Source organism: Vipera ursinii (genome assembly GCF_947247035.1).
Source record: "Vipera ursinii genome assembly, chromosome: 2".
Lineage (NCBI taxonomy): Eukaryota > Metazoa > Chordata > Lepidosauria > Squamata > Viperidae > Vipera > Vipera ursinii.
In genome coordinates this window covers 137,742,713-137,767,118 of record NC_139513.1, presented here as the reverse complement: position 1 = coordinate 137,767,118, position 24,406 = coordinate 137,742,713, and the positions used below count along the sequence as shown (strand labels likewise).

Sequence of the window (24,406 nt, the reverse complement as noted above, 5' to 3'; positions counted from 1 at the left end):
ACTACCACATGAGCAGCACTTATGTACAAGAGGATACTCTAGTCCTACCTCCCTCCACTGGGCCCTTGGCCCACTAGTCAGAAGGGCCAGCTGATACATGCACCAAAACCAAGGAGCCGCTAATTGTGAGTTATTGGGGGTGGGGGGTGGGGAGGGCACAAGGTATGGCCACTTTGAAAAAGCAGATTATAAAAATAGCTTGTCAGAAAGAACGCCAAAAAATAATAATAGTTGGACAGACATGCTTTTTTATGCCCCAATCATATATGCTTCCTCTGAGTGGGGTGGTTGTGATCCCTCTCCCCAAGCTCGGGTTTCGTTATGCAGCCTAGTTTTATCGCAGCCTGCACTGGAGAGTCTGCAGCTGAAGCCATTGCAGCATTGGATGTGTATCATGGACTCGATCAAGCAAATAATAATAATAATAATAATAATAATAATAATAATAATAATAATAATAATAATAATAATAAAAGTTGGAAGGGAACTTGGAGGTCATCTAGTCCAACCCCCTGCTCAGGCAGGAAACCCTATACCAGGGGTAGGCAACCTTGGCTCTTTTATGACTCATGGACTTCAACTCCCAGAATTCCTGAGTCAGATATGCTGACTCAGGAATTCTGGGAGTTGAAGTCCATGAGTCATAAAAGAGCCGAGGTTGCCTACCCCTGCCCTAAACCATTTCAGGCAAATGGCTGTCCAGTCTCTTCTTAAAAACTTCCAGTGTTGGAGCATTCACTGCTTCTGGAGGCAGGTTGTTCCACTGATTAATTGTTCTGACTGTCAGGAAGCTTGTCCTTAGTTCTAGGTTGCTTCTCTCCTTGACTAGTTTCCATCCGTTGCTTCTTGTCCTGTCTTCAGGTGCTTTGGAGAATAGCTTGACTCCCTCTTCTTTGTGGCAGCCCCTGAGATATTGGAACGCTGCTATCATGTCACCCCTCACCCTTCTCTTCGTTAAACTAGACATACCCAATTCCAGCAACCGTTCCCTATATGTTTTAGCCTCCAGTCCCCCAATCATCTTTGTTGCTCTTCTCTGTACCCTTTCTAGAGTCTCAACATCTTTTTTACATTGTGGTGGCCAAAACTGGATGCAGTATTCCAGGTGTGGCCTTACCAAAACATTGTAAAGTGGTATTAACACTTCACTTGATCTTGAGTCTATCCCTCTGTTAATGCAGCCTAGCAGTGTGTTGGCTTTTTTGGCAGCTGCACCACACTGCTGGCTCATATTTAAGTGATTCTCTGACACAAATATTGTTTAGGTGATTTGGGGACAGTCATCTTCTCTCAACATAATCCATCTTTATTGTTGTGGGAATTAAATTAAGGTCAGTCTTCATCTAAGCTCCTGGAGTGTTCAGACAAAATTTGGGACACAAATGCAATAACAGCAGCCTCACCACCACCAAGAAGCAACCTATAGAAGGCAGCTAAGGGAAAGGGATGGAAGACAGTGCAATATTGTATTTACCAGACATGATCAATTGATCATAGCCTGGAAATGGCAAGAAACCCTTAATTTTTTTGGTAGCGCCCCCACTTATTTGAGATGTGATGAGCTGGATGCAAATAAGGAAATAAAAATGCCCCTCTTATAAACTACCTTTGTTGGGAACCACGCTGTGAAATTTTACTCCATGGAAAAAGTATGATTCCTTAATGCTGCTGCACATAGGAAATGACCCCAAAACGTTCGCCACACGTGCCTCTTAAGACCATCCTGCTATTCTAACTTGTTCATCTGCTTAGTCCAGTCATGTCTCTTCCTGCTTGAAGTGTTTTACCCCTCCTCTTCAGGCCACAATTTTACCACCGGGTCAGATTTAGATGACTTAATTCATACTTCTCAGGAAGAGGCAGTAGCCAAAATCAGGGGTCCCCAACCCCCAATCTGTGGACCGGTACCGGGCTGTGGCATGCCAGCAATTGGTCCGCACAAACAAAGCCCCATCCGCGGGATGCGGGCAGCACACAAAACCACACCCCCTCCGGTCCGCGGAAAAACCTCTCCCCACGGAACCAGTCCCGGCGGCCCTAAAGGTTGGGGGCCTCTGGCCAAAATAATTTTAGCAGACCCATTTGATCAGAACAGCCCTTCTGATCCAATTCCCACCTTCCTTTATTGACTACGTGGCCTGCCTGTACTCATTAGGCTGGTAAACTGTTCTTTTTCAGCAACGCTCAGTTCCTTCCCTGTCTCACCAATTCCATCGACCTGTTTCAATCAGGTTACCCACAGCAACACATTTTTACACATTATAAATGGAGAACCACGTAGCTCCAGTTTCAGGGCTGTAACTTCTTTCTTCTGCACTTGAAACCCTAACCCCGTGGTGGTGAACCTATGGCACGCGTGCCACAGGTGGCACACAGAGCCCTCTCTATGGGCACGCATGCTATCGCCCCAGTCCTAGGCCTTCAGCTGGGTTTTAGAAAACCTTTTCACTTTAGGCCTCCGCCGCTGTGTGCAAAAAAAAAGGGTTCAAATCAATCAATCAATTTCAACTCTTGCGGGGGGAAAAAAAGATCTCACAAAGTTGGGATTGATTGATTGAACTTTTTAGTCCCACCCAGTCTGCCGTTACCACCGCAGCCACACTCACCCAATGGGCCACACCTACCCAATGGCCCACGCCCACCCGGCACCCAATAATACATAAGTGGGTTTTGGGTTGCAGTTTGGGCACTCGGTCTCTAAAAGGTTCACCATCACTGCCCTAACCATTCAGCCACGTTGCCCTCTTCTGAAGCTACCTTGGAACTGCTCACACTGTATTTCATTGGTTTTACTCATACTCATCTGACAACACATTTTCCTGTGATGTGGAACATTACAGTATCCTAGGTTTTTCATAGACAACACACAGGTGTATTTTTGAGTATCTTTCCAAATGCCTGGATGGATGTTGATATTGGGCTGGATGGGTTTCCTCCATCTCAAGCTAAGTGGGAAGACTATTGTGTCTCAACCCTTCTCTCTCTCCGTTTCTGGTTTTGGGCAGCCAGTTGCCACCAGCAAGTCCAACTTGATGATTCATTTTCATTTAAAAAAAAAACCTTCCCTGATAATTTTGTTCTGGGGGAAAAATAGGAGGCTGAACATATGTTCACCCCCTTGAATTGACCAATTTTTTTTTAAAAGGCAAGATAAAAACGTAAACCAAAAAAACCCCAATTTGGTAGAACATCTGTAAAAATGACCGTGTACCAATACTGAAAAATTGGTGGGGGGAAAAAAGAGAGCCGAAAAAGTAGTTGAAAACGAGTAGGTTAAAATATTGTGAGATTTCTGGATTCAACCGTGGTTGAAAAGAAAATGTGGATAACTGATGTGACCATACCAAGGGATAGTAGTAGACAGAAGACAAAGAATTGGAGAACGTCACCAAGTATCAAGAACTACAATCACCAAAACTGAATGAATGTGGCATAAAGGGGCCCGGTTGCATCCAGTGGTTATTAGCATACTGGGTACCAACCCCAAAAAAATCTGGGACAGAACTTAAAAAAACTGCACTTACACAAAATTCCCACCTGTCATTTGAAAAAGACACTCCTTGGATCCACACATATACTACACTGATAGCAGTATGATTTTCTAGGTTCTTGGGAAGAACTCTTGTGTGTATGAAGACTAACACAGTTTTAAAAATGGCAGCTTTGACTTCACATTGTTGTGAACAGGTAATAATAATAATAATAATAATAAAAAAACGTGGGAGATTTTATTTAAAGAATATTCATTGGCTTTATCAGTTCCTCCTCACAGAAACAGCAAAGCAATGGCTTCATGCCCTGATCATCCCTTGGCTGGATTACTGCAGCAGTCTCTTAGCAGGTCACCTAACATTTTTCCTTATCTGATGATCTGGATCTAGAACAGCACAGTGTGTCCTATTCTGAACCGTCCCTGGATGAATCCTTCCTTTTTTCCTAAATCAGTGGGCTCCAAAGTGATTAGTATTTATGAAAGGTACCACTTTTAACTGCTGGCTAACTCGAGTCTTTATATAGTAGTTGTGACCTTAATTGTAGCATAGGAAGCTACTGTACTAATGTCTCGATGTTGTTTTATTATTTGGTATGGTGGCCTTTTACAGATGCAAGAAAAAACACCGCTGGTCTTGATGCTGTTGCTGCTTCTACTACCTTAAACTTTTGTTCCTCTGGAAAGGAACCAATTTACCCTCCCTCTTATAGGACTTTCTCACCTGGGACCCCAGGAGGTGTCTTGATATATTTGCCATTGAAGTGGGTGATGATGGCTTCACACTTTTCTGTAGACTCCATCCTGGGGAAGCAATGAAAAGAAAGCGTCCATGAAGCTGGGATGGAGAAAATGCCAAATGTTTCTTTGCAGGAATAAGTAGGGAGAAGAATGTGCTGTGTTAACAAGTGCTGTGGCACTCCGAGGCTCTCAGACATGAGCAACCCAGCCATGAGAAGGGATGTGGACAATCTCCGCAAAACATCTAGGCAACCTGCTCCTCATTGATAGGACCTGCAGCTCAAAATATACCAGATGTGAAAGTTACCGACCCGTAATTCCTATGAAGAAATTCATTGGATTATACGTGGCTGAGCTGACGAGGAGCTGAACGAAAAACAGCTCCATGTCAACTCCAATTCATGTCGACGCTCCTCTTCAAGTTGTCAAGATTGAGAAACAGCCCTTTAAATGGCGCTGCTTCCATTTAAAGCAGCGTCTCCCAATCTCAGCAACTTTTAAGATGTGTGGACTTCAACTCCCAGAATTCCTCAGCCATCACACTGGTTGGGGAAATCTGGGAGTTGAAATCTACGCACCTTAAACACTGATTTACAGGACTCTGCAGAGGGGGAAGGGACAGGGGCATTGGGGTGAGTTCTTGAGGGAGAACAGTGTAATAAGAAATCCACGTACTTAACTTTCTGTTAAGCTCAGAGACTTGTGATGAGCATCAGTATTTGGAAAAATTAGATAGGAATTAATAGCCCGTGATCCTCCTAGAATCTCCTAATCAAGATTCATCAAAGCTAACAGATCAAATCGGAAAATTTATGAGATGGCTCGTTCCTAGGCAACATTTCCTCGGGGAGATTATTAAAAATGAATCCAAGAATGCAAAAATATGACATCAGAATTAACCTGGACTAGACAAACCAATCCACTGGTTTTGAATCTCTAGTTGGATATGAATTTATGACTCCAAGTAGCTCCAATATTGCAAGGAGCTTTCAAAATAGAATAGAATAGAATAACAGAGTTGGAAGGGACCTTATAGGACATCTAGTCCAACCGCCTGCTTAAGCAGGAGACCCTATACCATTTCTGACACATGGCTGTCCAGTCTCTTCTTGAAAGCTTCCAGTGATCAAGCACCCACAACATCTGAAGGCAAACTGTTCAATTGGTTGAGTGTTCTCACTGTCAGAAAATTTCTCCTTATTTCTAGTTTGAATCTTTCCTTGATCAGTTTCTAACCATTGTTCCTTGTCTGGCCTTCAGGTGCTTTGGAAAATAGGTTGACCCCCCCCTCCTCTCTGTGACAGCCCCTTAAATACTGGAACACTGCTATTATTTCTCCCCTGGTCCTTCTCTTCACTAGACTAGCCATGCCCAGGTCCTGCAATCATTCTTCACGTTTTAACCTCCAGTCCACTAATCATCTTTCTTGCTCTTCTCTGCACTTTTCTAGAGTCTTAACATCTTTTTTATAGTGTGGTGACCAAAACTGGATGCATCATTCTAGGTGTGGTCTTACTAAGGCTTTATAGAGTGGTATTAATACCTCACGTGATCTTGACTGAATCCCTCTGTTAATGCAACTTAGCATTGCATTGGCTTTTTTGGCTGCCGCCGCACACTACTGGCTCACATTTGATTGACTGTCTACTAAGACTCCAAGATCCCTCTCACAATTACTGCTATTAAGCCAGGCTTCACTCAATCTATATGTGTACTTCTGGTTTCTCTCGCCTAAGTGTAAAACTTTATTTTTCCCTATATTGAATTTCATTTTGTTAGATAGGGCCCAGTGTTCAGGTCTGTCAAGATTCACCTGGATCCTGAGCCTATCATCTAGGGTGTTGGCTATTCCTGCCAGCTTAGTGTCATCTGCAAATTTGATGAGTTCCCCTTCTATTCCCTCATCTAAGTCGTTTATGAAGATATTGAAGAGTACTGGGCCTAAGACGGAACCTTGTGGTACTCCACTGCTTACTTCCCTTCATGTAGACATAGTATCATTAAGGACTACTCATTAAGCAGTTTGTCAGCCAGTTACAAAACCATTTGGTGGTGATGCTATCTATCCCACTTTTTTCTAGCTTACCAAGAAGTAGGTTGTGGTCTACTTTGTCGAACGCTTAGCTGAAGTCTAAGTATAGTATGCCCACAGTATTTCGCTGGTCTACTAATTTAGTCACTTTCTCAAATAACGAAATGGGATTGGTATGGCATGATCTGTTTTTAACAAACCTGTGCTGACTTCTAGTTATTACTTTGTTTCTAGATGTTCACAGATCTGTTTTTTGATGTTAGGCTGATTGGTCTGTAGTTTCTGAGTCTGTATTTTTCCCCTCCTTTTTTGAAGATAGGAACCACATCAGCTCTTTTCCAGTCCTCTGGTAGTTCCCTGGTGCTTCTGGATTTTTGAAAGATGTGGTACAGTGGTTCTGAGATGACATCTGCCAGCTCCTTTAGAACAGGGCTTTTCAACCTTTTCACCCATTGTACCACTTTTAGGACATGGTAACATCCGAGTACCACCAGGCGCCTAGCAAGGTGTCAAAAACTTGATGACCAAAAAAAAAGGACAAAAGTGATGAAGTACAGGTAGTCCTCGACTTACAACAGTCCGCTTAGTGACTGTTCAAAGTCACAATGGCACTGAAAAAAGTGCCCCCCAAGCCACAGCCGAGCAAGACACCTGCCTGCCCGCCTGGTGGCGCTCTTCCTCCTGTCCGAGGTTTTCACTGTTGTGAGCATTTCTGTTGAGGATTGGCAGCAGGGGTGGGGTGGGGTGGGGGTTTGGTTTTTATTCCCCCCCCAATCTGCTTGGTGGTTGCAGCAGGTTTTGGTCACTTCACATGACCCTGGGACACTGTGACCATCATAAATATGAATCAGTTGCCGAGCATCTGAATGTAAATCACAAGACCCTGGAGATGCTACAACATTCCAGCTGATCGGCGCTTCTTCTGGTCTCAGCAGAAGCGCCAGGATCAGCACCGAGCTCCAGCTAGAGCCTGGCGCTGAGCCCTGACAGCCCTGCAGCTCCAGCCATCTCTCGCTCAAGCTTGCGCAGTGCTGCCACCGGTTCAGCTCACTCCCCTCCCCCGCTTCCACTTTTCTAGGATGGCCGTGTACCACCTGCCAGGTGCCAATGTACCACAGGTGGTACCCGCACCACTGGTTGAAAAGCCCTGCTTTAGAACTCTGGGATGTAATCAGTCAGGTCCCGGTGATTTCTATTCATCAATATCAGACAGATGTTCTCTTACCATTTTCTTGCTTATTTTAATTTTTATTTCTAGTCTGTCTTTTACAGTTATGTTTTTAGTAGGTTGGGCTATACTTTCTTTTTGTGTGAAGACTGATGCAAAGAATAAGTTAAGCAGCTCTGCTTTTTCTCTACTGCCTGTTACTTCCTTTCCATCTTTTCTCTTTCTCATCTTTTCTCTGACTGTTTCGATTTTTTTTCCTTGTCAGTTATATGTTGAAATAAATACCTTTTAATACCTTTGACTTTTGTTGCAAGTCTTTGTTCATTCTGAGCCTTTGCTTTCCTGATGCTGGCCTGTGTGTCCACATGGCTCTGCTATGATGATTAAACATCTCATTTGCTTGTTATCCCTTTTGGCTTTCAAATGCTACATCTAAGGACTCCGGGAAAATATTTTAGAGCTGTAGACTTTGAAAGAAAGCAGGGGTAGCAAATCAGCTTTGACACAGAGAGGGAAACCAATGTTTTAGTTTCTCTCCTCTCTTTACGAGACCTTCATCCATTACAACCAGCTATAAGAAACAGGGATATATAATTAACCAACCGTTGCTAATTCGACCAGGTTTACTTTTTCAGGTATGAAGGAAATAAAATATGGAGGAGCCAGGAACTGTTTGTTGCAATATGAACGTTTGGCAGTAGAGGGCAATGTAGGATAGAAAAGAATGGCCAAGCTAACACAGGAAAGGGAGAATACAAAACAAAATTGCCCACCCAGGTGGATGTCTGAGCAGCAAAGGAGAAGCTTGGAGGTACCCTTCTACGCCTAAGAGCAGGGCTTTTTTTCTCATAGAACGCTCAGAACGGAGTTCCGGCACCTTTTTTGGATGTAACCTTGTAGGGTAGGCAAGGCAGGTTGTATGACATGTGTGAGTTCCGGCACCTTTTTCTTTTACAAAAAAAGCACTGCCTAAGAGTAATTCTAAAGTTAGAGAAATCTTTAGCAGAGATCTTGGGTTAGGAACCAAATGCATACAGATGTCTTTTGCAAACAATGCAAAACGTCATTATGAATCGGGAAACTGCAGGATCAATGGTTGCTTCTGTCTTTCAGCGTTCCTGTTCCACACAAAGCCATTTCTAAATCACGAGTTTTCTGCTTCCAGTTTTCCTCCCGTCCCCTCTCAAGCAATTGGCTAAATATCTTGCTTCTCCCTAAGGCTAAACTGAAGACTGAACAGCAGTTGGGTGTCATGGGAAAAGTGAAGGAGGTAACCTAAGGCTTTGTACTCCGCATCAAAACATCTGGGACATTTCTTTGGCCCACAAGTTAGCCACATGTTATAAGTCTTTAGGGCATACAAAGTGCCATTGAAGTTCAACTTTTTCTGCCTGCCAAACATGGAAAAGAATCATTTTGAGTGTCAACGCTCAACCATTTTTCACTGCAGCCTATCTTGATCTTTTAGGAACATTTGGTGATGGCATATTTAGGGGGAAAAACTGAAAGACACACAGTGAGCTAAAATGATATGGTTTCAGAGGCATGTAGAAAAGCTTCCATAGAACAGCTAAATGTCCATATCTAGTTCCCAGTAAACCAACACAGAAGAGTGTAACTATAGCTATCCCAACCCTACAACATAGGAATAGGACATGGAAGAGTAAATAAAGGCAAATGCCCATCACCACCTTGAAGCAAGAGGGAAATGTTTGCAAATGCTCAGCATATTTGCACATTCTCCATGCATAAGGGAATATTTAGCCAAGCAAATCTCTGTGCAGGTATTCCGACAGAAAACGACCTTTGGGCAAAGGAATGGTTCAAGGTGCTTGCTCACATACGAGATGTGAATGCACCACATGTGAATGCACCACATTTCTGAGGGCTCCCTGAGTGAGCATAGGCTAGGCCTCTTTGTCTTTTTAAGCCAGCACTACTGTATAGAGCTGAAAAAGTGTATCATTAAACCAAACGATCCCCAACCCTGTCCCAGCCATCCTCCCTGACCTGGCAAAGCCAACTCCTCGGCTGGTGCCGCTGGCATCACGTAGGATACGTGTAGAGATGACTTGTCCGAATGGCTTCAGCATCGACTCCAATTCAGCCTCATCCATGCCCAAAGGCAAGTTTGACAGGTAGAGGTTGGTAGGATCCTGCTCCTGTTGCTATGGAAACAAGAAGTCAGGCTGTTGCCTAGCAATAGTCCATCCCATCCCAGGGACGCATTCCTTTGGACTTTCCCTTCCCTTCCTGAACGTGTCACCTGCCTCTGTTGAGATGCTCGCTGCCTCTCTTTCTCTAGGCATACTGAGGCCTTTCCATTTATAAAGAGAACTCAACGTATTATCTCGGTAGAGAGCCCAGTTTCTGCTCTGGGCAACCCCCACCAGTGAGACTCACTGCTGTGAAGCAGAATGAAGAGAAGCTGATGCATTGGAAATATCCAGCATCCAGGAGAGCAAGTGAGGCAGCAAACATGGCCTGTAGTACTGTTGGCTATAGCACATATACAAGTGTGCTAACTGCAAGAGCTGCACACGGGGAAGGACATACATGCCCTACGTGTATGTGTGAATGCTGTGTGTTCTTTCCAAATAGATAGATTGTCAAAGACATTCCAAGGGAATCCCACCGCTGGCCATGGCTTTAATTTACAAAAATGTAGAGGATATACTGGGGGGGGGGGGAGAGAGAGAGAGAGAGAGAAAATGAGAGAGAAAGCCTTCTCTAGCAGGGTCCTCGATCCCCAGTCCACAACCCAATTACAGTGTAATTTACTCCGAGTAAATCCAAATATACTGGAGTATCAGAGTACAACATCTGCCACCCATTGAATGTGTAGATATTCTTGGGCTAAGAGAGCATTACTTATTTCTTACATGGAACCACAAGGAGCCATGGTGGAGCAGTGGGCTAATGCCTCTTTAAGTAACACCAGCTGCCTGCAATTAGTGCAGGTTCGCATCCCACCAGGCTCAAGGTTGACTCAGCCTTCCATCCTTCCGAGGTAGGTAAAATGAGGACCCAGATTGTTGGGGGCAATAAGCTGACTTTGTAATAATGCCGCTTGGGGTGGTGGTGAAAGCCCTAATAAGCAGGCATATACATAGAATGAAGGCTATTGCTAAGCACATTGGTTTGTGTTTAAATTGTAAGCCGCCCTGAGTCTTCGGAGAAAGGCGGGATATAAATGAGATTAAAATAAAATAAAAAATAAAAATAAATGATGCTCTCTGCTTCTTTGAGTAGCAGCTGATCTTGGCCTACAGAACAGTGATACCCAACCTTTCCAGCTTTGTGGACCAGCAGCGGGGAGGGGGGGAGGGGAGGGGATGGTTTCATGCAAGGCCCAGTTCCCAAGGGGCCACAACCTACTTTGCAATGGGCTACGGATTGAGGACCCCTTCTCATGTGTTCTCTCTCTCTCTCTCTCTCTCTCTCTCTCTCTCTCTCTCTCTCTCTCTCTCTCTCTCTGTGTGTGTGTGTGTGTGTGTGTTGGAGGAGAAAGAGGATCTGCAGCTTAATTCAGTATCAGCATTGCCACTTGGCTCAAACAATCAGCCCCAACCAAATGGGGGCATCGTAATTTCCAGAACATCTCCCAATATATCTGGAAAGCACCAGCTTGGGGAAAGTGGAATTAAAGTGATCAGCAAGATACAAGGTGCATGTTTGGGGAGGAATTAATACGTCATATAACTGAACAGTTTATCTTCAATCATTAGCCTCTCTAGCTCTAGAGACGTTTTTTTTGGGGGGGGAAAGTGTTCTTTTCCCAGAGAACTTGGGAAAGGAATCATCGCCTGACCAAGTGAGACTGAGTAATACTGGAATTATTCTGGGATTCTAAGGCCAGGATATTGAACTTAATGGATACATAATTTAGTCTGCTATGGTAGAGTCTCATGTAATTGCCGGGGTCTGATTCAATACTAAGATACATTAGCTGTGGGTGCTGCTCTTGTCTACTTGTCTGAATGATGGCTTGCATGGAAAACCTAGGTTCCTGCAGAATTTACCACATCTACTTGTCATGACTTCAACCAGCACCACCACTCCAACCACATGGCGTGAAGCGCCAATGGTACCCTTGAAACCCTGGGCAACGCAGTAACGATGGAGAATACACTCTGCAGAAAAGCTTCTCCATCATGGCAAGTTATAAGAAAGATCTCACTTCAACCAGGCTAAATCACCAGGAACAAGGTTAAATTAGAAGTTTTAACCGTGATTGTCTTAGTCAGGAAGATCCCCATTTTCCTTTGTTGGAAGGGAGGAGGGCTCTGCCATGTGGGCCTGCAGCTCAAGGCTTACCTTGGCCATCTGGGCTTGGACCCCACTGGCCTTGAGTGCCGTCACGGCCTTCTGAGCTGCTGTGGGGCTGTCAAAATCCACAAAGCCATAACCTGAAGGTTCAAGGAGAGGAAAAGATAATCGTGTTGACCTTGGAGATTCCAGTTCTAGCTTGGACAGGTAGCCTTCGACTTACAGCAGTTCATTTAATGACCGTTCAAAGTTATGAGGTCACTGAAGACCGTTTTTCACACTTATGACCACTGCAGCATCCCCCTGGTCACATGATCAAAATTCAGATGCTTGGCAAGTGACTCGTGTTTATGTGAAGTCCGTGGGGAAGCCAGATTCACTTAACAGCCGTGTTACTAACTTAACAACTGCGGTGATTCACCGTGGTTAAGAAAGATTGTAAAATGGGGGCAAACTCACTTAAGACGTATTTCACTTAGCAACATAAACATTGGGCTCAATTGTGGTCGTACGTTGAGGACTACCTGTACCACAAAGAATCCTTCCTACAGCCCTCTACTTCTGGGTGAGTAGCAAAGAGACATACCTTTGCAGCGGGAGCAAACCCCTCCTGGCTCACCCCACCTCCTTCACATTCTCAGCTGCACCACACCCTCCAGCACACCACAACCGGCAATCATTCTGAGGGGCAAGCCTAATGTTATCTGGCGGGTTCGCAAACATTGGCACGAAGGCAAGAGAGGGAGGATCTGTCTCACCGTTAAACCATACAGACTGCAGGATCCCCCTTCTCTTCTTCCTCTTCCCTCTCCTCCTCCTCCTCCTCCTCCTCCTCCAGCTTGTACTCTGAGCGGATGCTCCATCTTTTTTTCTCCCCAGCAATGTCTGGCATTTCAGGAATGCAACTCCCCTCCCCCCCCAACCATCGTGGTGCCAATAAACCATCCCCGCCTTCAGACCGAGCCCATCCTGCTCAGGAAACTTGGCTCTAGGATAGGATACTGAGCCTGTCCTGTTCCCGGGCCTTCCATGGGTTTCAACTTCGCCAGCCTCGAAGGTGTGGATGGAAGAAACCCTCTTTTGAAGGAGAGATTAAATTCTCGGACCGCTGCAAGACTCTGTGTGTGATAAGGATGGAGCAAAACAGGATAGCTCTGCGTTCCCCCCTCGGAGAAACCCCAAGCAAAACCCACACTTGTTATCCAGACTCCGATTCAGGTCCTGTGGATACCATAATATTACTCCATGCGAGAAGAAAATCCAGCTGAGCTCACCTTTGCATTTATTAGTTGTTTTATCCAGGATGGCCTTGGTGGAGACAATTTTGCCGTATCTGTAAGTACAGAAAAGCATCAAGATAAGGGATGGAATAAGCACAGCTCTTAAAGCAAGTTTGGGAAGTGGATATGAGAGTCCTAACTATCCTCCCCGGAAACACTTCTCCTTCGTGGACTCTTCTCTGCTCCCCTACCCTCCACCCAAGAAGACTGAAAAATAAAGATTTTCTCTACTCGGGAATTAAGAGCTGCTCTTCAGTTAATTGCAGGACAAGCAGGGTGCACTACTGGTGAGAAAAGAATGTTTCGCCAGCTGTATTGGTTTCCCAACCAAATCCTACAGAAGAATTGTAAATTCTTCACCATAACAGTCAAGAAGCTGAAAGTGTCTAGAAAAGTTTATTCAGACTTGTGTAATCCCCTGGATAGCTCTGTCACATATTTGCAAGCTGTGATGTACCATCTCCGTGAAGCAACCCTTAGCCAGGAAGGTGAACGAAGCAACCACAAAAAAGACAACTGATCATCTCGCACAGCTCTCCTTTACCAACCGTGAAACTCTTCATAGGTGCCTTTATTTGGACAGAACCTGACAATAAGCCAGTTGCTACATAATCATCATCATCATCATCATCATCATCATCATCATCACCATCATCCCGTGTCAACCATTAGTGCCAGTCAATTTGAATGTTCAGCTGACTGAAGTTCATGTTTAATGAATAAAAGTTTTAGAATAATAATAGCAATAATAGAGTTGGAAGGGACCTTGGAGGTCATCTAGTCCAACCCCCTGCTCTGGCAGGAAACCCTATACCATTTCGGACAAATGGCTGTCCAGTCTCTTCTTAAAGACTTCCAGTGTTGGAGCATTCACAGCTTATGGAGGCAGGTTGTTCCACTGATTAAATTGTTCTGACTGTCAGGAAGTTTCTCCTTAGTTCTAGGTTGCTTCTCTCCTTGATTAGTTTCCATCCGTTGCTTCTTCTCCTGCCTTCAGATGCTTTGGGGAATAGCTTGACTCCCTCTTCTTTGTGGCAGCCCCTGAGATATTGGAACACTGCTATCATGTCCCCTCTCGCCCTTCTCTTCATTAAACTAAAGGTAAAGGTAAAGGTTCCCCCGCACATGCGTGCTAGTCGTTTCCAAGTCTAGGGGCTGGTGCTCATCTCCATTTCAAAGCCGAAGAGCCAGCGCTTGTCCGAGGACGTCTCCGTGGTCATGACCAAAGGCACACGGAACGCTGTTACCTTCCCACCATAGTGGTCCCTATTTTTCTACTTGCATTTTTATGTGCTTTCGAACTGCTAGGTTGGCAAAAGCTGGGATGAGTAACAAGCGCTCACTCTGTTACGCGGCACTCGGGATTCAACCCGCCAAACTGCCGACCTTCTGATCGACAAGCTCAGCGTCCTAACCCACTGAGCCACCGCGTCCCTTTCATTAAACTAGACATGCCCAATTCCAGCAACCGTTCCTTATATGTTTTAGCCTCCAGTCCTCTATTATTATTTTGCCAAAAAAAAGGGTCTGGATCTCCAAAGGGACAGTCGTGACATTTTAAACTATTAGAACATGTAGCTGGCATATATCGGGGGGGGGGGGGGGTGATAGTAGGTGGCCCATCTTGAACAGTGGTTCACAGACATGGAGCAGCCTTGATAACTCAGTGTGAAAGAGGTCTCACTAGATTAAGTGCAGGGTCTTCCCATTTCAAAGACACCACAGCTTGAGTTCTGACAGCAAATGAATGGCAAAGTAATGCTGAATTTCACGTGAATCATTACAGGTAGTCCTCAACTTACACCCTTTCATTTAGTGGCTGTTCGACGTTACAACAGCCCTGGGAAAAAAGGCACTTATGGCCAGTCCTCACGTAGAGCAACCGCCACAATATCGCCACCATCACGCAATCCAAGTCTGGGCGCTTGGCGACTGGCATGGAACTATGATGGTTGCAGCGTCCCGGAGGGTCACCTGATTGCCATTCGCTTCCTAGCCAGCTTCCAACAAGCAAAATCAATGGGAGGGAGCCAGACTTGCTTAATGACCACATAACTCGTTTAACAACTGCAGTGATTTGCTTAACAATTGTGGCAAAAAAAAGAGTCGTAACCTCAGACACGGCTCACTTAACAACCCCTTTGCTTAGCAATGAGATTAGGATCCCAACTGGGATCGCAAAATTGAAGGCTACCTGGTATAACAAGGCTAGGCGAGTTTTTGTGGTGTAAACCGTATTCGAAGACTTTGGGGGAGTGAGGACTACCGAGAGCTCAGCGATACGAACTGGAAGGAGGCTGGCTACGCACCAGGATGGAGGCCAAGCTTCCATTTTTGAGTGGGAATTTTGTGTTTTTCCTATTTATATTATTATTCCCATCCTTGAGTGCCTCCAAATGGTGGGAAATTGTGTTGCTCAAATTAACCATCCTGCAGTCAGTATTTAGTAGCATGGTCAGACATGGGCTTGAGAGCCCAAAGAAAACCTTTCGGAAACTGCGTTAGCTGGGGTTATCCATCTCTGCACTAGCGAACAGTCACATTGGTGCATCCAACAGTCAGGGGTAGGCAACCTTGGCTCTTTTATGTCTCGTGGACTTCAACTCCCGTTGCCTGGAGGCGGTTCGGGTCTGGATGGGGAGGAACAGACTTCAGCTCAACCCTGACAAGACTGAGTGGCTGTGCATTCCGGCATCCCGGGACATTCCAAATGTTCCATCTCTTTCTATGGGGGGTGAGCTCTTACCCCCCGTGGATAGGGCTCGCAACTTGGGAGTCCTTCTAGATTCGCGGCTTACTTTGGAAGAGCATATAGTGGCCGTGACTAGGGGGGCTTTCGCCCAGGTTCGCCTGGTGCGCCAGTTGCGGCCCTATCTAAACCGGGATGCCCTGTGTACAGTCACTCATGCGCTCGTGACCTCTCGCCTTGACTACTGTAATGCTCTCTACATGGGGCTTCCCTTGAAGACCACCCGGAGGCTCCAACTGGTACAGAATGCGGCCGCGAGAGTTGTCTTGGGAGTTTCCCGGTACTCCCATGTTACACCTTTGCTCCGCGAGCTGCATTGGTTACCAGTTGTCTTTCGGGTGAGGTTCAAGGTGTTGGTTACGATCTTTAAGGCCCTACATGGCATGGGTCCGGGTTACCTCAGGGACCACCTGCTGCCGGCATCGACTCCCCTCCGCCCTGTGCGTTCCCACAGAGAGGGCCTCCTCAGGGTGCCGCCAGTCAGGGAATGTCGACTGGTGGCCCCCAGGGGGAGGGCCTTCTCTGTGGGGGCCCCGGCTTTATGGAATCAGTTGCCGGTGGAGCTCCGGATGGCACCAGACCTTCGAACTTTCCGTCGGGGCCTGAAGACCCATCTGTTCGAATTAGCTGGTCTGGCCTGATGGGGATTATGGGTTTTTTAATTGTTTTTAATCTGTATTACTGTTTTATTGGGCAAGGGTTTAATTCTTTTTAATTTTTGTATAGTGTTTTTGTTTTTTATATGTGCCCTGTGAACCGCCCTGAGTCCTACCAAGGAGAAGGGCGGTATATAAATCAAATAAATAATAATAATAATAATAACTCCCAGAATTCCTGAGCCAGCATGGCTGGCTCAGGAATTCTGGGAGTTGAAGTCCACGAGTCATAAAAGAGCCAAGGTTGCCTACCCCTGGTTTATACTGTGCACAGAAGAATTTGACCTTTGTGATATTTGAGGTTCAGCTTTAAAAGAAGAAAAGAAAGAGAGAAACTGCACACTCCTAATTGTAACTTGCAAATAAAATGTCGAACTCTGGAAGATGTGCAGTTCCTCACCAGATCTGAAATTCCAGAAATTACAGTCCCAGAACGCTGAGTCTGGGTGGTAGAACTTCCACAGACACATATAGAAGCCTGAACGTTTGTCCTTACAGGAGCCTACATTAAAACCTCGAAAGGTGAGCGCTGGGAATATTAAAATAGCCACGGCTATTCCCTTGGCTGGTTCCCAGCTAGCAGAAAACTATACCAGCATAAGATAAGCTTCCCCCAGCGATGATCTCTATCCTGCCACAGATACGGTGCAGTTCTTATTAATACGCAAGCAGGACAAACACCCAACAGCAGGGATCAATACGTTTTTCTACTGACTTTTATTCCTTCCTCTCTCCGGCCATCCCAAAGTGGCGGGAAAACGCTTCCCTTAATGTGGGGCGAGCTTAATGTGAGTGAGATATGAGGCAGAGGCAACTTTTTTTGATGGAGGGCTAAATCAGTGAGCTGTACTACCTGTCAAAACCTGCTTTGGTTTGGCCCGCACGTTTGGTACAGGTGCCGTCAAAGGGAGGCCAAGTATCAACTGGCTCAAGCTCGTTTCAAATAGGGGTTCGGAGCTGTTCTAGCAGGGCACTAAAACTGCGTTCGAAAGCGGCCTGGACAGACAACGCAGTTCAAGGGGAAAATTCCACCGGACAGCCACAGAGGGAGGGGCTGGCTGTCTCTCCTGCTTCACTGTGAAGCCTACCCCACCTCTACCATTTAAGCCGAGGCAGATCACCAAGCATGGGATCTGATGAGAGCTCTCCTGCCGCTTAAGCGGAAAGGCTTTCAAAGAGAACGCCCAGGGGTCAGAGGAATGTGGGTGTGCCAGAGGTCCCTGGCCAGTCTCGCCCTTTAGGGGGTGACCTGGCTGCAACACTAGCCAAACAGCTGCTGAAGGGTACCAGACACCTCCCGTGTCAAAACCATGGGAACGTACCCAATGCTTAAAGAGACAAGTCAGGTTTTTAACCCTGGAACAGCTAAGGACAATCTTGAACTGCTTCAGGTAGGGCTCCCTGGAGGAAAGGAATGCAGCACCACCAAGACAGGGCCAGCCAGGAAAGATGGTTACTAGGATATGCTCCTGCCACAGTTTCCCACAGAAGTGAAGAAAGAGGTTAATAGTTATTCCAGTATCCTCTGAATAGTTCTGGGACAATTAGAAACAGCCTTGCTGGTGTAATCATTTGCTAAGAACGGCCCTCATAGCCCTTTTCTTGTAAATCACTTTATTAGCTTCCTTATCACTATCTTGAGAGGGAAGTCACAGTAATGCATGCAATTCTTTGGGCCAGTCTTCCTAGGACACCCTTAAATTCCTCCATCCTATCACAACACCTCCCCCCCCCCGCCAGTGCAAGCCCTGAATTAGTTTCCCTTTAAAAATAGCCAGCGAACTCTGGCTCTCTTCCCCTCCCCCAAGTGCTGAGCCCTACGGAGTCCATCCCAGCTGCCCTCTGACCCCACCCGCAATGCTTCCTGTTCACCCTGAGCAGGATTTCCTGCCCAGGGAAGGACAAGCCCAGGAAATCCGACCGGCGCCAAGAACAACCGAGTCCTGGCGCCTCCCAGCCAGTACTCAGGGGAGTCCAGCTGCAGGGTTGCAGAGTGAGATGAATCATGCTGAATGCTGTGGTTGTGGTCAGACCTCCAATGGGGGGGGAGGGAGGAAGGGGGGGGTCTACTGCTTTGCAGATGTGGGAATTAAGGCACAGCAGGAGGAGGAGGAGGAGGAGGAGGAGGAGGAGGGCACCGCACATAAATGTTGCAAGATAGGGGCAGAATCAGGAACGCTGCCCGGAATTCCCAGCCCCTGCCAGTATTAAGTCTCTCGTCTTGTTTCCTCCCCTCCCCTTTGGTCCTCCCCATACTCTCCACTGCTGGTTGCAGCTCTCATCCATGATCCCTTCTCTCACACATTCCTGGTATGAAGCAGGCGTGTTTGTCAAGTGTGGCTTTGGGGCCAGATCCAGCATTCCAGACTGGGGTGAGCTGAGGTAAACGAGGAACAGCCCCCTGCCCACCCACCCCTCCTGGCCTCCCGTCTTCAAGTACTATAGCTTTGCTCAGTCTCCTTCGGGCTCGGAGACGGAAGAGTAGAGCAAACCCTGGCAGGCAATTAGGGAGCCACAGACTTCACAACGTCAGTATGTTGCTGCAGGCAATGTGTACGTGACTGCGCTCTACTTAGTCCCCTTCAATTCTCCCCCCCCCCCCCGCGCCGCCGCCAAAGTCACTTTCAGAACTCTTTAGCTGGGAATGAGATGCCTTCCCATCACTTTTTAGATAACTTGGCAAATCAGGGGGATACCAAGGTAACACTGATTATTAGTCAAGGCTCCAGTATTGCGCTGAGCTTCTGGAAGATGTCGGAGTTCAATACAGCGGATAGCACTAAGATCTTAGGCTTCTGATATCCTTAAAACAAGGACCCTGAATTACAAGTTTCCATGAGGATCCAAGAAACAGGTGAGCCACAGCAGTAGCAGCACTCCAAACCTGATCAACTTCCTACAAATAATGACCTTTCTGTTCAGGCTGCACTTCAGTTCCAGGAGACTGTAAAACCCAGAGCAGAAGGCTGGATTCAGACCTGATGCTGCCAGCTTTCCCATCCTTACAAAGAAGGACATGGTCCTTCACCAAAGTGCGGGAAAGAGTTTCCTTCCTTCCTTCCTTCCTTCCTTCCTTCCTTCCTTCCTTCCTTCCTTCCTTCCTTCCTTCCTTCCTTCCTTCCTTCCTTTCTTGACTTCTCACCTAGAATATCCCAAAGGGGCCAGGTAAAAGAAAGCCAAACTGTCATCCATACACTTTCACGTTTGGCTCCAGTTTAAGTTGTGGAATGGGGAAAAGAAAGGAAAATGGGTGAAGAACCAGAGTGAGGAGATAGGAGAATAGGGCAAAGGAATGAACAGGACAGAAAAAAGCCCCTAAATCTGTAGGCAAACCTGATCCATACTTGACAATAACTGGATGATCATTGAATCTCAGAGTTCTAGATTTGTGGAACGCTTAAACTTCTCCTTTGATTTTGGTGACATGGCTAAGTCTCTTTCTGCTTCATCTCATGGCTTCAACACAGGCACATGATGCGAAAGTGGTTCACTGCCTATATTTCTTGGTAAATCATTTGGCTTGTTGCCACATCACGTGAGCAATAGCAATAGCACTTAGACTTATATACCGCTTCACAGTGCTTTACAGCCCTCTCTAAGCAGTTTAAACAGAGTCAGCCTATTGCCCCCAGCAATCTGCGTCCTCATTTTACCGATCTCAGAAGGAGCAGGTGAGAATCGAACTGCCAACTGCAGGCAGCCAGCAGTCAGCAGAAGTAGCCTGCAATACTGCATTCTAACCACTGCGCCACCACGGCCCATCTATTTATTAGACAGAAGGAACGGTATCCTCTCCAAGAGCCTGATCCAACCCTGATACAATAATGCACAACCGTGCCATTTGCCCCCAAACATATACAAACATTTTTGTACCTAGCAGTTCGAAAGCACGTCAAAATGCAAGTAGAAAAATAGGGACCACTACGGTGGGAAAGTAACAGCGTTCCGTGCACCTTTGGCGTCTAGTCATGCCAGCCACATGACCACGGAGACGTCCTTGGACAAGCGCTGGCTCTTCGGCTTTGAAATGGAGATGATCACCGGCCCCTAGACTTGGAAACGACTAGCACGCACGTGTGGGGGAACCTTTACCTTTACTATGTTTCATACGACTGCCTTCATGTTGCCCTCACGATGAGACTTCATTCATCCTTTACCTGTACTACTAGTGTTACAGAACTATTTTCTCTTTTTTTTCCCCCAGCGCTATCCAAAGGCCTCCTCAAGACGACTGATAGGACTTGTCACCTGGAGGAAGTCAGGGACTGCAATGGCTTGAAAGAGCAGTTGTACAGACAGGATAGGGATTAGCAATGGGGACACACATTACATGCCAGTATAGATTTTTTTGCTGAATTCAGGAAGTGTGGATAGCATTCAGTACTGGAGAAGACCGCTAAGTTCAATTCCCACTGAAAACAGAATACTACAGAGCAAGGTCTAACTGATAAGGACACAACATTTGGCCACCTGGATTTACTTCCCACCCTATGAGTGACTGTCAATGTTTCTTGGATGATGGTAACTTACGGTTGGCAGAGCTTGACAAGATCCTGATCGGTGGTACCAGGATGCAGGCCCCGGATATACAAGTTTGTTTTGCTCAGCTGGTCCCCGCCACCTCCGCCACCACCTGGGCCACTGCTGCTGCTGCTGCTGCTATTGTTGTTGCAGCTGCCACTGGGGCTTGGGGGTGCCATCTGCTGGGCCACTGAGACATAAGGCTGCATGGCAAAGAAGAGAGAGCTTGTTAAATGGCTGTTGGGTCAGGCAAGGCAAAGACAGCTAGCAAGACAACGCTCCATTGTAGATGACAGAGACACAGTGAGCAGTGTGGAATTCCCATTGCACTTGGTCTAATTTTTCCTTTTCTTCATAAATGGGCAACTCTGACCTCTAATCACTATGAGTATAAAGGAACTGTACGTTATATGTGTAGAATGCCTTGCTGAAAAGGTGGAAGATAAGAAGAATTGTCTCGTCTCCTTTTGGTACAAAGACCCCAGCTAATTTACCCATAATGGATCTGCATCAGAGGGAGAGACCCTTGAGACACAGATTTCTTCTTTGTTCGGCTTCCTAGAGGTGGAAGCCTTTACAAGTTAAATAAAATTAAAACATACAATTGTAAGATCAGATTGGGCCAGAGAGTTTCAAGCCCCTTCCCGCTCTCAGGGCTAGAATCCCCTCACACCCACCCATCCTGCCCCAAAGGGGTCCCTGATCAATTGCCTTCAGTCCCCGGATGGGGAGAAGTAAAGAGGTTTCCTCATCCAGGATGATCAGAAGTTCCACCCTCCCGATGGATCTGAACCCCTGAATGTAACAAAGGCCCCCGAACACTGCCACCATCAGAGAGGATAGTATAAAAGGAAGGGGGAAAAAAACAGCCTTGCTATCATTGGTCAAGACACCTTTGATGTCATAATCATACAGTCAGCAAGTAAATTTGGTTAGAACATTCTCAGCTTGGACTCTTTTTATAGACAATTCCTGTCTCCGTGCAATGAACTTGTAGAGCAGGGGTCTTCAAAGTTGGCCCTTTTATGGCTTGTGGACTTCAACTCCCAGAATTCCTCAGCCAGGCATGCTGGCTGAAGAATTCTGGGAGTTGAAGTCCACAAGCCATAAAAGGGCCAACTTTGAAGACCTCTGTCGTAGAGTCTTTGCTCATGTTTCAGAAGAGCAAGGGTTGTTCCGTCCCAAAGCCACCCCATTTTTTAGTATCCAAACAACAATTTTGCTGCAGAATTTTAGCTTTCTAACTAGCGTATTCATTCTTATTGGTGACTGTGATTGCCCCATTGAATGTTTTTGCTTTAATATAGTGAGCTTGCACCAAACCATAATAAGCTCTATTTAGGTTTAATTTAGCACATTGTAGAAATTCAGCAATTTTGTTTTGTAAGCCATAGTTTCTGGCTTCCCGTCTTATGCAAATCCTTCCAATTGTGATTCAGTACACTAGATTTAAATCAAGTATAGTTTAATGCAAGCTATGGTGGTTAATGTTCAATTCGATCTCTAAGGCCAAAGGATGCAGCTTTTCCTTTTGTTCATACTGTTTATGTGACCATCTCTACAGTTTTAGGAAGCAAATACTCCGATGCACCATTCTGTTGCCACTAGCATATGACTGGCACTAAATTGGGAGTTAATACAAAGAAATTACTTTGCCAGGTAACTCTAGGAATTTGCGCTTCTTAAAAAAGAGGACTAACCATCACTTAACAAAGTTCTCAGCACACGAAAGTACAATTTCCAGTATTTGGGGAGTAGGGGAATTTTAACAGTATAAATCCAATATATACTTATAGTGAAAATATGTCCTTTTTTCTTTTAAGCTTTTTAAAAAAATCTGGACAGTCTCTTGGAGACCTGAAAATGCAAAAAAAAAAAAAAAAAAATCATATCCAAAATGGTCACCTGGCCAGTATGGAGGGGGAAAAAGCTTTTATGTCTACCCAGACATCTAGCAGTGTTAGCTTCAAAAGTCAGGTGATTATTCTTTTCACAGTACAATCCTAGCAGTGCCTGCTAACGTCTGCAAACCAGACTGATTTTAAAGGCCGAGAAGCAGAGTTCATTCTCATTCTTATATACTTCGGCTTACTTTCTTCGTAAATGAAAAACAAGCTACTATTTTTAGAACTACGATTTAGCCAAGCTACAATTTTGCTCATCCAAAGGATCGCTCGGTCTCTTTCTAAGATCCCTCTATATCCCATGATTCCTCAGGCACTTTTTTTTTTTTTTTACAAGGTCCTCCGATTGTGGGAAGCAGATGCAAAGGGAAGAAGGTGGAGCGTTTCCAAGTTATTTCTCCGCTCCGGGGCATGTGCAGGACAAGACCAGATGTACATATGTTTGGCTGTGCAAGAAGAGGCTGTATTCTCAACCTTCCCTGGCAAAGTGCTGCTGAAGTCACTGAGTCTGACCTGCCCACGGGGACACTCGGGGTGGAGTACTTCCATTGCAAAACTGCTCAGCTATTCAGCAGGCCTGGCTCAACGCTCAAGAGAGGCCACAGGCTGGGATCAGAAGGGAAAGGAAGCAGAGCAAAATCAGAACGGGACACAAGACCCAGACAAGTAGGCCGGGCTATGCGTCCTGCTCCACATTAAAAAAATAAAAGCAGCTCAGTTTTGCCTTCTCATCTAGTTACCACACTTTGATTACCAATAGTCCTCGACTTACAATCATTCGTTTAACGACTATTTGAAGCTACAACGGCACGGGAAAAAGTAACTTATGACCGTTTTTCACACTTACGACTGTTGCAGCATCCCCCACAGTCAGGTGATCAAAATTCAAACACTTGGAAACTAGCACGTGTTTATTTATGACGGTTGCAGTGTCCCCGGGTCATGTGATCCCCTTCTGCAACCTTCTGACAGGCAACATCAATGGGGAAGCCAGATTTACTTAACAACCGGGTTACTAACTTAGCAACTACAGTGATTCTTTTAACAACTGTGGCAAGAAAGGTCACAAAATGGGGCAAAACTCACTTAACACCATCTTGCTCAAATTATGTCTGCAAGTCGAAGACTATTTGTACATGGCTATAAGTCTACTAGGGACGCGGTGGCTCAGTGGGTTAGGACGCTGAGCTTGTCGATCAGAAGGTCGGCAGTTTGGCGGGTCAAATCCCGAGTGCCGCGTAGCAGAGTGAGCACCTGTTACTCGTCCCAGCTTCTGCCAACCTAGCAGTTCGAAAGCACGTAAAAATGCAAGTAGAAAAATAGGGACCACTACGGTGGGAAGGTAACAGCGTTCAGTGCGCCTTTGGCGTCTAGTCATGCCGGCCACATGACCACGGAGACGTCCTCGGACAAGCGCTGGCTCTTCGGCTTTGAAACGGAGATGAGCACCGGCCCCTAGAGTCGGAAACGACTAGCACGCATGTGCGGGGGAACCTTTACCTTTACCTTTTATAAGTCTACTAAATAGAACCGGGATGACTCTTTAATTTCTATTTTAATTTACAACCATACATTGAAATAATGGGTACTCCATTG

At 45.9% G+C, this 24,406-nt stretch overlaps 1 protein-coding gene and 1 long non-coding RNA gene across 4 annotated transcripts in view; one reads left to right on the top strand and one right to left on the bottom strand.

Annotated features, from left to right (window-relative positions):
• Window positions 1-24,406, bottom strand: part of RBMS2 (RNA binding motif single stranded interacting protein 2) — a 76,455-nt gene that overhangs the window by 11,469 nt on the left and 40,580 nt on the right. For 2 of the 3 annotated variants that reach the window (XM_083353965.1, XM_083353966.1), the window contains exons 2-6: window positions 20,916-21,109; window positions 12,975-13,033; window positions 11,749-11,840; window positions 9,442-9,599; window positions 4,215-4,294 (exon numbers count right to left, since the gene is read on the bottom strand). In XM_083353965.1, coding sequence (XP_083210091.1) covers window positions 4,215-4,294; window positions 9,442-9,599; window positions 11,749-11,840; window positions 12,975-13,033; window positions 20,916-21,109 — 583 coding nt within the window. The remainder of the gene's footprint in view (window positions 1-4,214; window positions 4,295-9,441; window positions 9,600-11,748; window positions 11,841-12,974; window positions 13,034-20,915; window positions 21,110-24,406) is intronic. The other variant, XM_083353967.1, reaches the window with a different exon arrangement.
• Window positions 18,524-23,535, top strand: LOC310635236. Its single transcript, XR_014491369.1, has 2 exons — window positions 18,524-19,239; window positions 23,148-23,535. It is a non-coding gene; the product is annotated as an uncharacterized lncRNA (long non-coding RNA).